Here is a 14744-nt window from a genome sequence, read left to right as displayed (position 1 = left end):
CATATGACTAATTTCATACAATAATTATTCTTCATGATTTCTACAAAGGAAAGAAAAATGTCAAAATCCCAAAAGACACAGATAGCAAAATACATTTCCTTTAATCAATGAAGACAACCCTAATATAATGATTTATAAATAAAATAACAATAATTAAACAGTAACTCAATCCCGTTAATGAGTTCGGCGTGACTCACTGAGAACATCTCTATTATAGAAAATGCCTTGCTGTTTATATTTGATTGATTCAAGATGACATTTCAGATGGCATGTGGAACATGGTGTTGTTAAGGTGTTCTGTCTCAGACTTCTTTCTCTTCACACACGTCTTTCTCCTGAGAGGGGACACATATATTACAGCATCAGTTTGTGACCACATAACCTACTGTATGTATCTGTAAGTAATTGACAATTACATCAGAAGTAAACCTAGCTTTTTAATGTCACTGAAAGGTAAAAAAAATACCAACAATCTATTTAATTCACTCCTATTTTCTTATTATAAAATATTTCTGTCATTACTGGGGGGAAAACATATAAATGTTGGTATTTACAGTCAGATTTACAGGTTATTGAGTTTTCATTCTCCAGACTAGCTAACAAACAGTAGCTTTTTATAGTCCCCAATCTTAATGGGCCACTGGACCAAAACAAGGGGCAATTTGTTACCCCTGGACAAAGAGTTGCAGCTCCGTTTGACAGGCAACTATCAGTGGTGATGTCATACAGGCAGGAGGACAGTAACAACTTCAGCAACGACTTCATTTTAAACAAAATCCGGACCCCTCTCACCAGCCGCCTCTAAATGTACAAACCCTTGACAACGTATATCAAACATAACTTGTGTAAAGTCACTGTGACATGAGACTCTCTCCATCTACTGTCCTGAAGTTCTCTAACACTCTGCACGGCAGGGAGCTCAATTATGGCCTGCACTGCAGGCAAGGTGTTTCTGCAGAAGAAGAAAACCTGCTCTCTAGATACACTATAATTACTATCACAGCAGGGAGGGACATTATGACACTCAGATGAGACAGACCCCTGTAGTGATACTTCATCCACACATTATCGACTATGAGATCATCAGAGCTGCCATGGTGCACAGAACAGAGTGTCTGAGTTCATGCTGTTACTGTATACAGTGCCTTGCAAAAATATTCATCCCCTTGGCGTTTTTCCTATTTTGTTGCATTACAACCTGCAATTTAAATTGATTTTTATTTGGATTTCATGTAATGGACATACACAAAATAGTCCAAATTGGTGAAGTGAAATGAAAAAAATAACTAATTTCAAAAAATTCAAACAAAATAATAACGGAAAAGTGGTGCGTGCATTCAGTTGAAGTCGGAAGTTTACATACACCTTAGCCAAATACATTTAAACTCAATTTTTCACAATTCCTGACATTTAATCCTAGTAAAAATTCCCTGTCTTAGGCCAGTTAGGATCACCACTTTATTTTAAGAATGTGAAATGTCAGAATAATAGTAGAGATAATTATTTATTTCAGCTTTTATTTATTTCATCACATTCCCAGGGTCAGAAGTTTACATACACTCAATTAGTATTTGGTAGTATTGCCTTTAAATTGTTTAACTTGGGTCAAACGTTTCGGGTAGCCTTCCACAAGCTTCCCACAATAAGTTGGGTGAATTTTGGCCCATTCTTCCTGACAGAGCTGGTGTAACTGAGTCAGGTTTGTAGGCCTCCTTGCTCGCACACACTTTTTCAGTTCTGCCCACACATTTTCTATATGATTGAGGTCAGGGCTTTGTGATGGCCACTCCAATACCTTGACTTTGTTGTCCTTAAGCCATTTTGACACAACTTTGGAAGTATGCTTGGGGTCATTGTCCATTTGGAAGACCCATTTGCGACCAAGCTTTAACTTCCTGACTGATGTCTTGAGATGTTGCTTCAATATATCCACATAATTTTCCTTCCTCATGATGCCATCTATTTTGTGAAGTGCACCAGTCCCTCCTGCAGCAAAGCACCCCCACAGCATGATGCTGCCACCCCCGTGCTTCACGGTTGGGATGGTGTTATTTGGCTTGCAAGCCCCCCCCCCCTTTTCCTCCAAACAAAACGATGGATTTCTTTCCAGAGAGACATCAAGGCCTGTAACATACTTTGTTTCACGGAAACATGTGTTTCTGGGGATATTCTGTCGAAATCGGTCCAGCCAGATGGGTTCTCAGTTCATCGCGCAGTCAGGAATAAATATCTTTCCGGGAAGCAGAAGGGTGGAGGTGTGTGTTTCATGATTAACGACTCATGGTGTAATTGTAGTAACATACAGGAACTAAAGTCCTTTTGTTCACCCGATCTAGAATACCTCACAATCAAATGCCGACCGTATTATCTCCCATGATAATTTTCTTCGGTTATAGTCACGGCCGTGTATATCCCCCCTCAAGCCGTTACCACGACGGCCCTCAAACAACTTCACTGGACTTTATGCAAACTGGAAACCACATATCCTGAGGCTGCATTTATTGTAGCCAGGGATTTTAACAAAGCAAATTTGAGGACTAGGCTGCCGAAGATCTATCAACATATCGACTGTTGTACTCGCGTTACTAAAATCCTCAACCATTGCTATTCGAACTTCCGGGATGGTTATAAGGCCCAACCCCGCCCACCTTTCGGCAAATCTGACCACAACTCCATTTTGCTCCTCCCTTCCTATAGGCAAAAACTCAAACAGGAAGTACCCGTGCTAAGGACTATTCAACGCTGGTCTGACCAATCGGAATCCATGCTTCCAAGATTGTTTTGACTGGGATATGTTTCGGGTAGCCTACGAGAATAACATTGACGAATACACGGATACAGTGACTGAGTTTATCAAGAAGTGTATAGGTGATGTTGTGCCAACTGTGACTATTAAAACCTACCCTAACCAGAAACCGTGGATAGTTGGCAGCATTCGCGCAAAACTGAAAGTGCGAACCACCGCTTTTAACCATGGCAAGGCGACTGGGAATATGGAAGAATACAAACAGTGTAGCTACTCACTCCGCAAGGTAATTAAACTGGCAAAACATCAGTATAGAGACTAAGTGAAGTCACAATTCAATGGCTCAGACACGAGACTTATGTGGCAGGGTCTACAGACTATCACGGACTACAAAAGGAAAACCAGCCACGATGCTGACACCGACGTCTCGCTTCCAGACAAGCTAAACACCTTCTTCGCCCACTTTGAGGATAACACAGTGCCACCGACGGACTGTGGCCTCTCCTTCTCCGTGGCCGACGTAAATAAGACATTTAAGCATGTCAACCCCCGCAAGGCTGCCGGCCCAGACGGCATCCCTAGCCATGTCCTCAGAGCATGCGCAGACCAGCTGGCTGGTGTGTTTACGGACATATTCAATCTCTCTCTTTCCCAGTCTGCTGTTCCCACATGCTTCAAGATGGCCACCATTGTTCCTGTACCCAAGAAAGCAAAGGTAACTGAACTAAATGACTACTGCCCCGTAGCACTCACCTCTGTCATCATGAAGTGCTTTGAGAGACTAGTCAAGGATCATATCACCTCTACCTTACCTGTCACCCTAGACCCACTTCAATTTGCTTACCGCCGCAATAGATCCACAGACGATGCAATCACCATCACACTGCACACTGCCCTATCCCACCGGGACAAGAGGAATACCTATGTAAGAATGCTGTTCATTGACTATAGCTCAGCATTCAACACCATAGTACCCTCCAAGCTCATCATTAAGCTCGAGGCCCTGGGTCTGAACCCCGCCCTGTGCAACTGGGTCCTGGACTTCCTGACGGGCCACCCCCAGGTGGTGAAGGTAGGAAACAACATCTCCACTTCGCTGATCCTCAACACTGGGGCCCCACAAGGGTATGCTCAGCCCCCTCCTGTACTCTCTGTTCACCCATGACTGCGTGGCCAAGCACGCCTCCAACTCAATCATCAAGTTTGCAGACGACACAACAGTAGGAGGCTTGATTACCAACAATGACGAGACCGCCTACAGGGAGGAGGTGAGGGCTCTGGGAGTGTGGTGCCAGGAAAATAACCTCTAACTCAACATCAACAAAACAAAGGAGATGATCGTGGACTTCAGGAAACAGCAGAGGGTGCACCCCCCTATCCACATCGACGGGACAGCAGTGGAGAACGTAGAAAGCTTCAAGTTCCTTGGCGTACACATCACTGACAAACTGAAATGGTCCACCCACGCAGACAGTGTGGTGAAGAAGATGCAACATAGCCTCTTCAACCTCAGGAGGCTGAAGAAATTTGGCTTGGCACCTAAAACCCTCACAAACTTTTACAGATGCACAATTGAGAGCATCCTGTCGGGCTGTATCACCGCCTGGTACGGCAACTGCACCGCCCGCAACCGCAGGGCTCTCCAGAGGGTGGTGCGGTCTGCCGAATGCATTACCGGCGGCAAACTACCTGCCCTCCAAGACACCTACAGCACCCGATGTCACAGGAAGGCCAAAAAGATCATCAAGGACATTAACCACCCGAGCCGCTGCCTGTTCACCCCGTGATCATCCAGTAGGCGAGGTCAGTACAGGTGCATCAAAGCTTCTATCTCAAGGCCATCAGACTGTTAAATAGCCATCACTAGCACATTAGAGGCTGCTGCTGCCTATTGAAATCACTGGCCACTTTAAGAAATGGAACACTAGTCACTTTAATAATGTTTACATATTTTGCACTACTCATCTCATATGTATATACTGTATTCTATTCTATAATATTCTACTGTATCTTAGTCCATGCCGCTCTGTCATTGCTTGTCCATATCTGTATATATTATAAAATTCCAATCCTTACTAGATTTGTGTGTATTGGGTATATGTTGTGAAATTGTTAGATATTACTTGTTAGATATTACTGCACTGTCGGAGCTAGAAGCACATGCATTTTGCTACACCCGCAATAACATCTGCTAAACACGTGTATGTGAGAAATACAATTTGATTTGATTTGATTTGGTCATTATGGCCAAACAGTTCTATTTTAGTTTAATCAGACCAGAGGACATTTCTCCAAAAAGTACAACCTTTGTCCCCATGTGCAGTTGCAAACCGTAGTCTGGCTTTTTTATGGCGGTTTTGGAGCAGTGGCTACTTCCTTGCTGAGCGGCCTTTCAGGTTATGTCGATATAGGACTCGTTTTACTGTGGATATAGATACTTTTGTACCTGTTTCCTCCAACATCTTCACAAGGTCCTTTGCTGTTGTTCTGGGATTGATTTGCACTTTTCGCACCAAAGTACGTTAATCTCTAGGAGACAGAACGCGTCTCCTTCCTGAGCGGTATGACGGCTGTGTGGTCCCATGGTGTTTATACTTGCGTACTATTGTTTGTACAGATGAACGTGGTACCTTCAGGCGTTTGGAAATTGCTCCCAAGGATGAACCAGACTTGTGGAGGTCTACAATTTTTTTTCGGAGGTCTTGGCTGATTTCTTTAGATTTTCCCATGATGTCAAGCAAAGAGGCACTGAGTTTGAAGGTAGGCCTTGAAATACATCGACAGGTACACCTCCAATTGACTCAAATGATGTCAATTAGCCTATCAGAAGCTTCTAAAGCCATTACATCATTTTCTGGAATTTTCCAAGCTGTTTAAAGGCACAGTCAGCTTAGTGTATGTAAACTTCTGACCCACTGGAATTGTGATACTGTGAATTATAAGTGAAATAATCTGCCTGTAAACAATTGTTGGAAAAATTACTTGTGTCATGCACAAAGTAGATGTCCTAACCGACTTGCCAAAACTATAGTTTGTTAACAAGACATTTGTGGAGTGGTTGAAAAACGAGTTTTAATGACTCCAACCTAAGTGTATGTAAACTTCCGACTTCAACTGTATGTATTCACCCCCTTTGCTATGAAGCCCCTAAATAAGATCTGGTGCAACCAATTACCTTCAGAAGTCACATAATTAGTTAAATAAAGTCCACCTGTGTGCAATCTAAGTGTCACATGATCTGTCACATGATCTCAGTATATATACACCTGTTCTGAAAGGCCCCATAGTCTGCAACACCACTAAGCAAGGGAAACCACCAAGCAAGCGGCACCATGAAGACCAAGGAGCTCTCCAAACAGGTCAGGGACAAAGTTGTGGAGAAGTACAGATCAGGGTTGGGTTATAAAAAAATATCCGAAACTTTGAACATCCCACGGAGCACCATTAAATCCATTATAAAAAAATTGAAAGAATATGGCACCACAACAAACCTGCCAAGAGAGCTCACCAAAACTCACGGACCAGGCAAGGAGGGCATTAATCAGAGAGGCAACAAAGAGACCAAAGATAACCCTGAAGGAGCTGCAAAGCTCCACGGCGGAGATTGGAGTATCTGTCCATAGGACCACTTTAAGCCGTACACTCCACAGAGCTGGGCTTTATGGAAGAGTGGCCAGAAAAAATCCATTGCTTAAAGACAAAAATAAGCAAACACGTTTGGTGTTCGCCAAAAGCCATGTGGGAGACTCCCCAAACATATGGAAGAAGGTACTCTGGTCAGATGAGACTAAAATTGAGCTTTTTGGCCATCAGGAAAAACGCTATGTCTGGCGCAAACCCAACACCTCTCATCACCCCAAGAACAGAATCATGCTGTGGGGATGTTTTTCATCGGCAGGGACTGGGAAACTGGTCAGAATTGAAGGAATGATGGATGGCGCTAAATACAGGGAAATTCTTGAGGGAAACCTGTTTCAGTCTTCCAGAGATTTGAGACTGGGACGGAGGTTCACCTTCCAGCAGGACAATGACCCTAAGCATACTGCTAAAGCAACACTTGAGTGGTTTAAGGGGAAACATTTAAATGTCTTGGAATGGCCTAGTCAAAGCCCAGACCTCAATCCAATTGAGAATCTGTGGTATGACTTAAAGATTGCTCTACACCAGCGGAACTCATCCAACTTGAAAGAGCTGGAGCAGTTTTGCCTTGAAGAATGGGAGAAAAATCCCAGTGGCTAGATGTGCCAAGCTTATAGAGACATACCCCAAGATACTTGCAGCTATAATTGCTGCAAAAGGTGGCTCTACAAAGTATTGACTTTGGGGGGGTGAATAGTTATGCACGCTCAAGTTTTCAGTTTTTTTGTCTTATTTCTTGTTTGTTTCACAAAAAAAAATATTTTGCATCTTCAAAGTGGTAGGCATGTTGTGTAAATCAAATGATACAAACGCCCCAAAAAAATCAATTTTAATTCCAGGTTGTAAGGCAACAAAATACGAAAAATGCCAAGGGGGGTGAATACTTTCGCAAGGCAGTGTATAGGCCACCTCATGTGAATGTATGGCCAGATTAATGCCATTGCAGGCTGGTGTTGTTGTTTGTTATGCTACTGAAATAGCCAACTAATTCAGTCATAAGACTTATAAACAACGGATTAATAATAACCCACTGGGCACAAACTGGTTGAATCAACATTGCTTCCACATCATTTCAACAACAAAAATCAATGGATGACGTTGAATCAACGTGGAAAACTGATTGGATTAGTAAAAAGTAATCAACCTAAAGGAAGTTCAGAAATGTTCTCTTTTTTTCACTCAATCCCTTCTAACCTTTTTATCTTGCTCCTTAGCTCTCTTCTTCAGCTCAGCCTCCACTATCTCATAGAACTCTGTCTCTGTGCGCGTTGCTCGCTCCTCGGCGCTCTCCTCTCCTTCGCCCTCCTTGGTGTCCTCCTCCTTGCTCTGCTCTGAGCGGCTGCGCTCCTTCAGACGCATCTCACGGTGGCGCGCCTCCAAGATCTTCTCCCGTTTGGTCTCCCGCTCAAACATCTGACCAAAGACACACACAGGGTCAATTCAATAGTACAGATAGGTGAGGAGCGAAAAGAGTAGAATAGAGCTGGGCAGGGGTAGCCTATGGTCAATGTCACGCCACAATGATCTGGGACCAGGCTAGGGCAGAGATGGATGTTCTGGGGTAGAGGGTGTCTCTCACCGCAGTGGCCAGGGCCTTCTCGTTCCTCTGAAGGGTACACAGCCCCGGGGAGATTTCCAGCAGGGTGGCAGTGCCCAGCTGAGACCCACAGGCCAGGAAGCGCCCGTTATCCTGCACCCGCAGGCTGTACAGAGCCTCATCACACACCTAGAATACAATATAACTTAATTGTCTATCCGAGGGCAGACATTTTCTTTGGCATCACCATACAAGAATTATACCAGCGATAACAACCCAACACAACAAAATGGGGTTTCACAGGGTCATTTAGGCCTGGCAGGTGTTGTGTGAAGGCTGGACGAGGTGTTTTGAGAATATAGACAGGTGTGGAAGGGACATACTTTCAGACTGAGGGTGGGGTCGTTCTGTTTGAAGAGGAAGTCCCACACGTCTAGTGTCCCGTCCATTTTGACAGTGAAGAATACAGAGGGCCGTATTGGACTCCAGCAGCCGTCTGACAGATAGGCCATATGGTATCTATGGCAACCAACAGAGGTCATTTTACATTAGGTCAATATTACAAGAGGGGAGTTGTTTGCCAAATCCCTGCTTATGTGTATTAGAACTGAAAAAGAGTGTTATGAATCTATCAGAACCTAAAAAGAGTGTTATGAATATATCTGTGAAGTAGCTATATCATCTACTTTATGTTTCAGAGGGACCCTTTACTTTGTCCACATGATGGACGACTCCTTGATGTCTTCGGACCAGATGCGGGCTGTCCAATCGGCTACGGTCAGGAAGTTCTTGGGGAAGAACGGGTTCCTTTGCAGGGCGTAGACTGGGCCGTGATGACCGCTGTACGTACACACTATCTTCTCTGCCGGGGTCTTGGCCTTCCGGTTACAGGAGACCACCAGCCCTTGCTCTGTCCCCACCATAAACTTTGTGGGCTGAATAAGATTAAGAGAAAACATCATGTTCAATTTTAGATCTTCCTTTTGTACAAATAAAAATACATTATATACTGGATCTCCTACTTTCCAGTTGATACATTTACATTACATTTTAGTCATTTAGCAGACGCTCTTATCCAGAGCGACTTACAGTTAGTGAGTGCATACATTTTTCATTCTGATACAATAAGATGTTAGGCTGATCCATACTCCTAATTAATCAGTGAAACAACAGAGGGATACTCCAGTCTAGAGAGCCTCCTCACCATAGTGGTCTCAAACTCCAGTGAGATTGCCCCCAGGGCATTGTCCAGGTTGCCCTTCTTGTTGGGGTCCAGTACCAGCCTCTCTGTAGGCTCGCTCATCTTACGGATGTCCCACCACAGCACCTTTTAGACAGAGACAGAGAGACAGAGACCAGGAGTCAACTCGGGGCCGGTCAGTCACAGTCTACTTGCCTTCAATAGACGTATTATTACATAACTTCTGGCTACGGCCAAATGGCAGTTTAAGGTCAGAGAAAGTATACCTGTCCCGGACCAAGAGTATCAGACTTCACTGCCCATGAGAGTTTTGTGCCTCCCTGGCCCATTGTGCCTGCTTGGCTTGAGAAAGGGCTAAGGTGACAAAGGCCTTTATTGCTTCTATTGGAGGCGTGGCTCACCTGGCCGTCCGTAGACGCAGAGAAGGTATCGGTTCCAGTCTTTGACTGCAACCAGATGACTTTGTAGACCGGGTCTCTGTGGCTGTGCTCTATTGTGGACATTTCCACCGGCTGGCTCCCCTTGCGAGTGTCCCAATAAGCTGCTCAGACAAATATATTTGACTTAGTGTACATTCACAAACACACATGCACGCGCACACACACACACAAGGGTTGGGGTCAATTCCATTTTAATTCCAGACAATTCAGGAAGTACACTGAAATCCCATTTCTCTTCAATTAGGAACATTTGGCATTGGAATTTGGTTTACTTTCCGAATTGACTGGAATTTAAATGGAATTGAACCCAACTCTTACACAGCCACATATAACAATAACACACAATTTAATTTCTGAATTTCATATTGAACTGTCAGAGCTTGAACAATATCCTGAGGGAATATACTTCAATGTACAACTAAGAGAGCATCCGGTCAAACCCATCCAGACCTTGGACTTATATAACTCAAAGCATTTTGACATTTACAACAGAAAAACAAAATATTAACTTTAAACAGTAAGACCTTGAGGTAATTGGGACTAATAGATGGAAGACTGTCTGAGAGGAAGACAATGACTTGACCATACAATGTTCTGTGCACTGTACAGGAAACTCCGGACATTGCCTCCGAGCTGTCATGAAGCATGATACTTTCTGTGGAATAAAAGGAGAGAACACTGTGCTGTTGAAGGACCCACCGATCTGGCCATTGTAGCTGCCTCCGACCAGGATGTGAGAGTCTTTGGGGTTGTACTCCAGACAGACCAGTAGAGAGACAGGTTTCAGGGTCATCTCTGGCTTATTAGGATTCTCTGAAGAGGCAAGAGGCAACACACGGGATTCAATTGATTACTAGACTTTGTAGTCTACTTTGACTTTCTGAACGACCAATTAAGGTGGAAAATGTGTTAGTCTCACTGCTACAGCTATTGCAAAAATAGTCACTCTGTTAGAAAGAAAAATATAAAATGAAAGATCCTAATGTTTGTCCCGTCAATAAATCTACCAGATTTTAGTCTCACTGCAATGATAGTCACTCTGTTTGTCCCGTTAATAAATCTAGCAGATTTACGCAGAAACAGAGTGCTCCTTTTACTTTGTTCTGCCTGATAGTCACCAGTTGAATCCTGGGTAAGGAATGTTTTATGGATAAATGAAAGAGACGTTTGAGTCTAATAGCTAAGGTCACAAAAAAAAGGAAGGAAGTATTACACCTACCAATGTCCCATATATATGAGTCATAGCTCATGTCTTGAGAGATGTTCTGGAACCCCAGTGAGGAGTAGGCCACTGCCAGTTTACAGCTGCCATCGGGATGCCAGGACAGACAGGTGGCAGTGCGCTTTATCTCGTTCGGGTCTCTGGATGATCAAAACACAAAAGAGATTTAAAACCACTTAGCCAAACTTTTTCAGTGGGGACCCTATTTTTTCCACCAGAATTTCTGGGGACCCCATTTTTTTCATAATTTCTAGCGACTCCACCCCACCCCAAATCTAATGAGACAACCTTAAAAATCGGTAAATTTATATTTTTACATCAACAAATAACTTTAAATTCATTATATTTTCAAAATGAAAACAAACCAATACATGTAATTAAAAATCAATAAAAATTAAATATTATAATTCTGAAAAAGGTTGTTATATTGTCCCATACAATAATCTGTACTCTTATTTTTTTGTTCCCTCAAAAATTTTTTTAACACTGAATACCGACTTTGAATACCACTAACTTAGAGGGACACCAGACACTGGTAATATAGCCTTTAATAACAATAGCATAATTCATGTAATCTATGTGGGCAATAACTACAACCATTGTTGTTGTTATGCAAGTGTAACACTGTTGAACGATAGGTTAATAGATGTCAGGGATGCACCTGAAAACGTTGATGGTTTTGGCAGAGGGCTGCTCCTCTGACTCCTCCACCACCTCCTCCTCTTCAAAGTACTCCTGGTAGATGTTGATGGCATTGTTCTGCTTGATGCAATGCTCCATGTTCTGTGTTAGAACGGGAGGAACAGAGTAGGGCTCTGATCAGAGATGGAAAGGAACACTCCTGTTATTCTCCATCTCTCCCTTTCAGAACTCTGGGACAATGTAGATTTAGGGCCAGTTAAAACCCCTACTCTGGGACAATGTAGATTTAGGGCCAGTTAAAACCCCTACTCTGGGGTAATGTAGATTTAGGGACAGTTAACACCCCTACTCTTATGATAAGTGCCATGGGATTCTTAGTGACCACAGAGTCAGGACACCCGTTGAACGTCCCATCCGAAAGACAGCAACCTACACAGGGCAATGTCCCCAATCACTGCCCTGGGGCATTGTTGTTGTTGTTTTTTACCAGAGGAAAGAGTGCCTCCTACTGACCCTCCAACACCATTTCCAGGAGCATCTGGTCTCCCATCCAGGGACCGACCAGGACCAACCCTGCTTAGCTTCAGAGGCAAGCCAGCAGTGGGATGCAGGGTGGTATGCTGCTGTAGGACGTATTATTTATTTATGGTAAAATGAATAAATGTCATACACTAGAGACTAATTCAATAAAATGATATAGAAAACTGTATGACCCCGGGCCATGTCGAGGCTACTTGACGGATTGTGATGTCTGATACACTCACACTGCCCAGCTGCATGATGTCTGACACACTCACACTGCCCAGCTGCATGATGTCTGACACACTCACACTGCCCAGCTGCATGATGTCTGACACACTCACACTGCCCAGCTGCATGACGTCTGACACACTCACACTGCCCAGCTGCATGATGGTGCTGAAATAAAGCTCGTCTTTCTCCACTTTCTTCCTGAAGCGGATGGTCTGCTCCATCTCCTGAGGGTTGACGTCCTTGGGCCAGCCTCCCTCCACATGGTTTATCCCCCTGGTGTCCGACTCAAAGCGCTCTGTGTTCACCTATAAAAGACAAGAGCCAGGCAGGTCAGGCAGGATTCAGCACAAAAGGCTGTAGTGGCCTAGTTACAGACAGACAGTTTGAATAAATACTGTTGGAGTGAAATGTACATAAACTGCCAGATGCTGCTTATTATCTCATAATGATGCAGAAGCTGTTTTATCTAACACAAACTTTGCTGATATTATGACACTCAACATACCCAATTAAAATTGGTGTGTGTTGCTCAAGTCTTGTGAAATGTTTAGGTTGTGTAATAAATTATAATACACATAACAGGTAATGATCAAATCTATTTACTTGTCGTCCATTTTTATGTTACAGGTGACAGGTTGTTAGTCTACAGTGCTCACCTCATGCTCGGACATCTCTTGTGTGCACTGTATGGGAACATCGCAAGGGTCTCTCTCAATGAAGCTGGATGCCAGAGAAGGATCAGGGAGGATGTCCACATGCAACTCAGCAGACCGATCAGAGAAATTACACTGTCGCCCAAACTCGTTGCGCTTCTTGGTGTACACATGAACTATCTCCATTGTGAGTGCTGTCGGAACATAGATATGAGAGAAAGGTTTGATTCAGGTTAGACTATGGGCCTACATGTTTATCTACCAACACAAGTCAATGATTAATTAACCTGATGATGGGAATTAACACAAACAATAGAAAAGGTGTAGTGACTGGATTAATATTACACTTTACAGGGACACAGGGTAACTGCCCTTCATTAAAATAATTAACCATATTCAAAAGGGGAGGGGAGGTTATCTATTAGTAGAGAAGTGCAGTTCTCAGTGTACTAACGTTGTCGTTAGCTAGCTAATGTTTGTCAGCCTGAAGATGCATGGGTAGCTAGCTAGATAACGTTAATCAATCATCACTTGAGCCAGAGTATCATGTAGCTAGCAAGCTAAATTAGCTAACATGGCATTCTTATTGTTTTGAATGTTCAAATCAAACGACTATCAATAAATTGAAATTATAATGCAATATTCCTACCTTTCCCCTTGAGGATACAAGATAATGAAATGAAGCGTCAAAACTCCCGGCCGTATCCTCAAATGTTAGGATTTCCCAAAACCAGCAGTAGTTTACCGTATCCTAGCAACACATCCCCCGCCCCGTCTGATAGGACCGCCCACATTAGGAGAGTCAGTGGACCAAAGCCTGCTCTGCACAGGAGCTCGGCAGCCCATAGTCATTTGTCTAACCATGCAATTACATTACAATTACTAACCATTTACATTTACATTACATTTACGTCATTTAGCAGACGCTCTTATCCAGAGCGACTTACAAATAGCATTTAAGTCATTTAATTGAAGCCCACACCTGTGTGACTAACCAAGTCGTCATAACATTTACCCAAGGCTTGTGGTCTTTCACATCCACTTAATTATGCAGTGGTTAGAGGCATTGTCACAGTGAGGTTAGTCACACTTTCATTTTTGGACTTAAAAAATAAGTGCACAAAGCATTAACAGAATGAAGATACACCAAACACATGAGAATATTAGCTACTCAAAAGTATTTTATTAACTCACAACTACACCCTATCTCTGAGGATACATACAAATCAATCTCCACTCTCAATGGTTGTAGACGGTGCTACTTCACATGGACTCAAACTGAAAAATAAACCAACATAAAATAATATAACAAAACCCTATAGAATTAAACATTAACTGACGATAGATTAAAACAGAATGACAATTATCATTAGTCAGGTTAAAACCGCTATCTGTCTGAACACAATTTCTCCCACCATGAGTTTTCAGCAGCTTCCAAGTCATGACCAAAACTCAAGTTGATATGGTAATATTACAATATACATACAACTGAATGCCATCATTTAACAATGGCCTCTGAAAAAACATCTGATATTGTGGCAGAGCAACTTTCTCCTAAGGGCTTTATTGGTTTAAACCATGCTACAGATATCACACAACCCGTGGCACATTAGAACACCCTAAAATAAAATATGAATACTCCAAAATAAGACAATATGTTATCGTATAAGTTATATACAAAAGTCAAGTTGGTCTGAAACAGACACTACAGTGTATACGTGCTTCAGTTACTGTATGTGTACAAATTATATTTGTAACATGTCTTAGTCTGTTCAAATGATAAAATCCTGTGTCAGACACTGTGCAGGACTTTCTGAATGGAGAAAAGCACGCAACACAGAGCGGTATCTGTGAAAGATCAGTGTAGGGCATAGTGTAGGGAGGGCATAGTGTAGGGAGGGTATAGTGTAG

General features: G+C 43.0%; 1 protein-coding gene across 1 annotated transcript; it reads right to left on the bottom strand.

Moving 5' to 3' along the window:
* Positions 1–84: 84 nt before the first annotated feature.
* dnai2b (dynein, axonemal, intermediate chain 2b) lies at positions 85–13595 on the bottom strand. The gene is made up of 13 exons (XM_041900535.2): positions 13483–13595; positions 12837–13027; positions 12324–12485; positions 11447–11568; positions 10783–10925; positions 10263–10376; positions 9525–9664; positions 9127–9249; positions 8634–8857; positions 8306–8441; positions 7965–8111; positions 7580–7798; positions 85–335 (listed from the first exon to the last, which is right to left on the bottom strand). Exons 2-13 carry the CDS (start codon positions 13017–13019, stop codon positions 303–305), a joined length of 1746 nt encoding a protein of 581 aa, XP_041756469.1. The 5' UTR covers positions 13020–13027; positions 13483–13595; the 3' UTR covers positions 85–302.
* Between the last annotated feature and the right edge of the window lie 1149 nt (positions 13596–14744).

This window comes from Coregonus clupeaformis, chromosome 1 (assembly GCF_020615455.1).
Source record: "Coregonus clupeaformis isolate EN_2021a chromosome 1, ASM2061545v1, whole genome shotgun sequence".
NCBI classification, from domain to species: domain Eukaryota; kingdom Metazoa; phylum Chordata; class Actinopteri; order Salmoniformes; family Salmonidae; genus Coregonus; species Coregonus clupeaformis.
Note: the sequence above shows the minus strand (reverse complement) of the source record. Positions and strands in the feature narration are given on the sequence as shown.

Bases quoted from the DNA above. Each gene is read 5' to 3' on its own strand.
- dnai2b (XM_041900535.2), bottom strand. From the start codon at position 13,019: ATGGAGATAGTTCATGTGTACACCAAGAAGCGCAACGAGTTTGGGCGA. The intron at 12,486-12,836 runs GTGAGCACTGTA...TGTCTTTTATAG, and splicing joins AAGAGATGTCCGAGCATGAG to GTGAACACAGAGCGCTTTGA. The intron at 8,858-9,126 runs GTGAGGAGGCTC...AATCTTATTCAG, and splicing joins TGGAGTTTGAGACCACTATG to CCCACAAAGTTTATGGTGGG.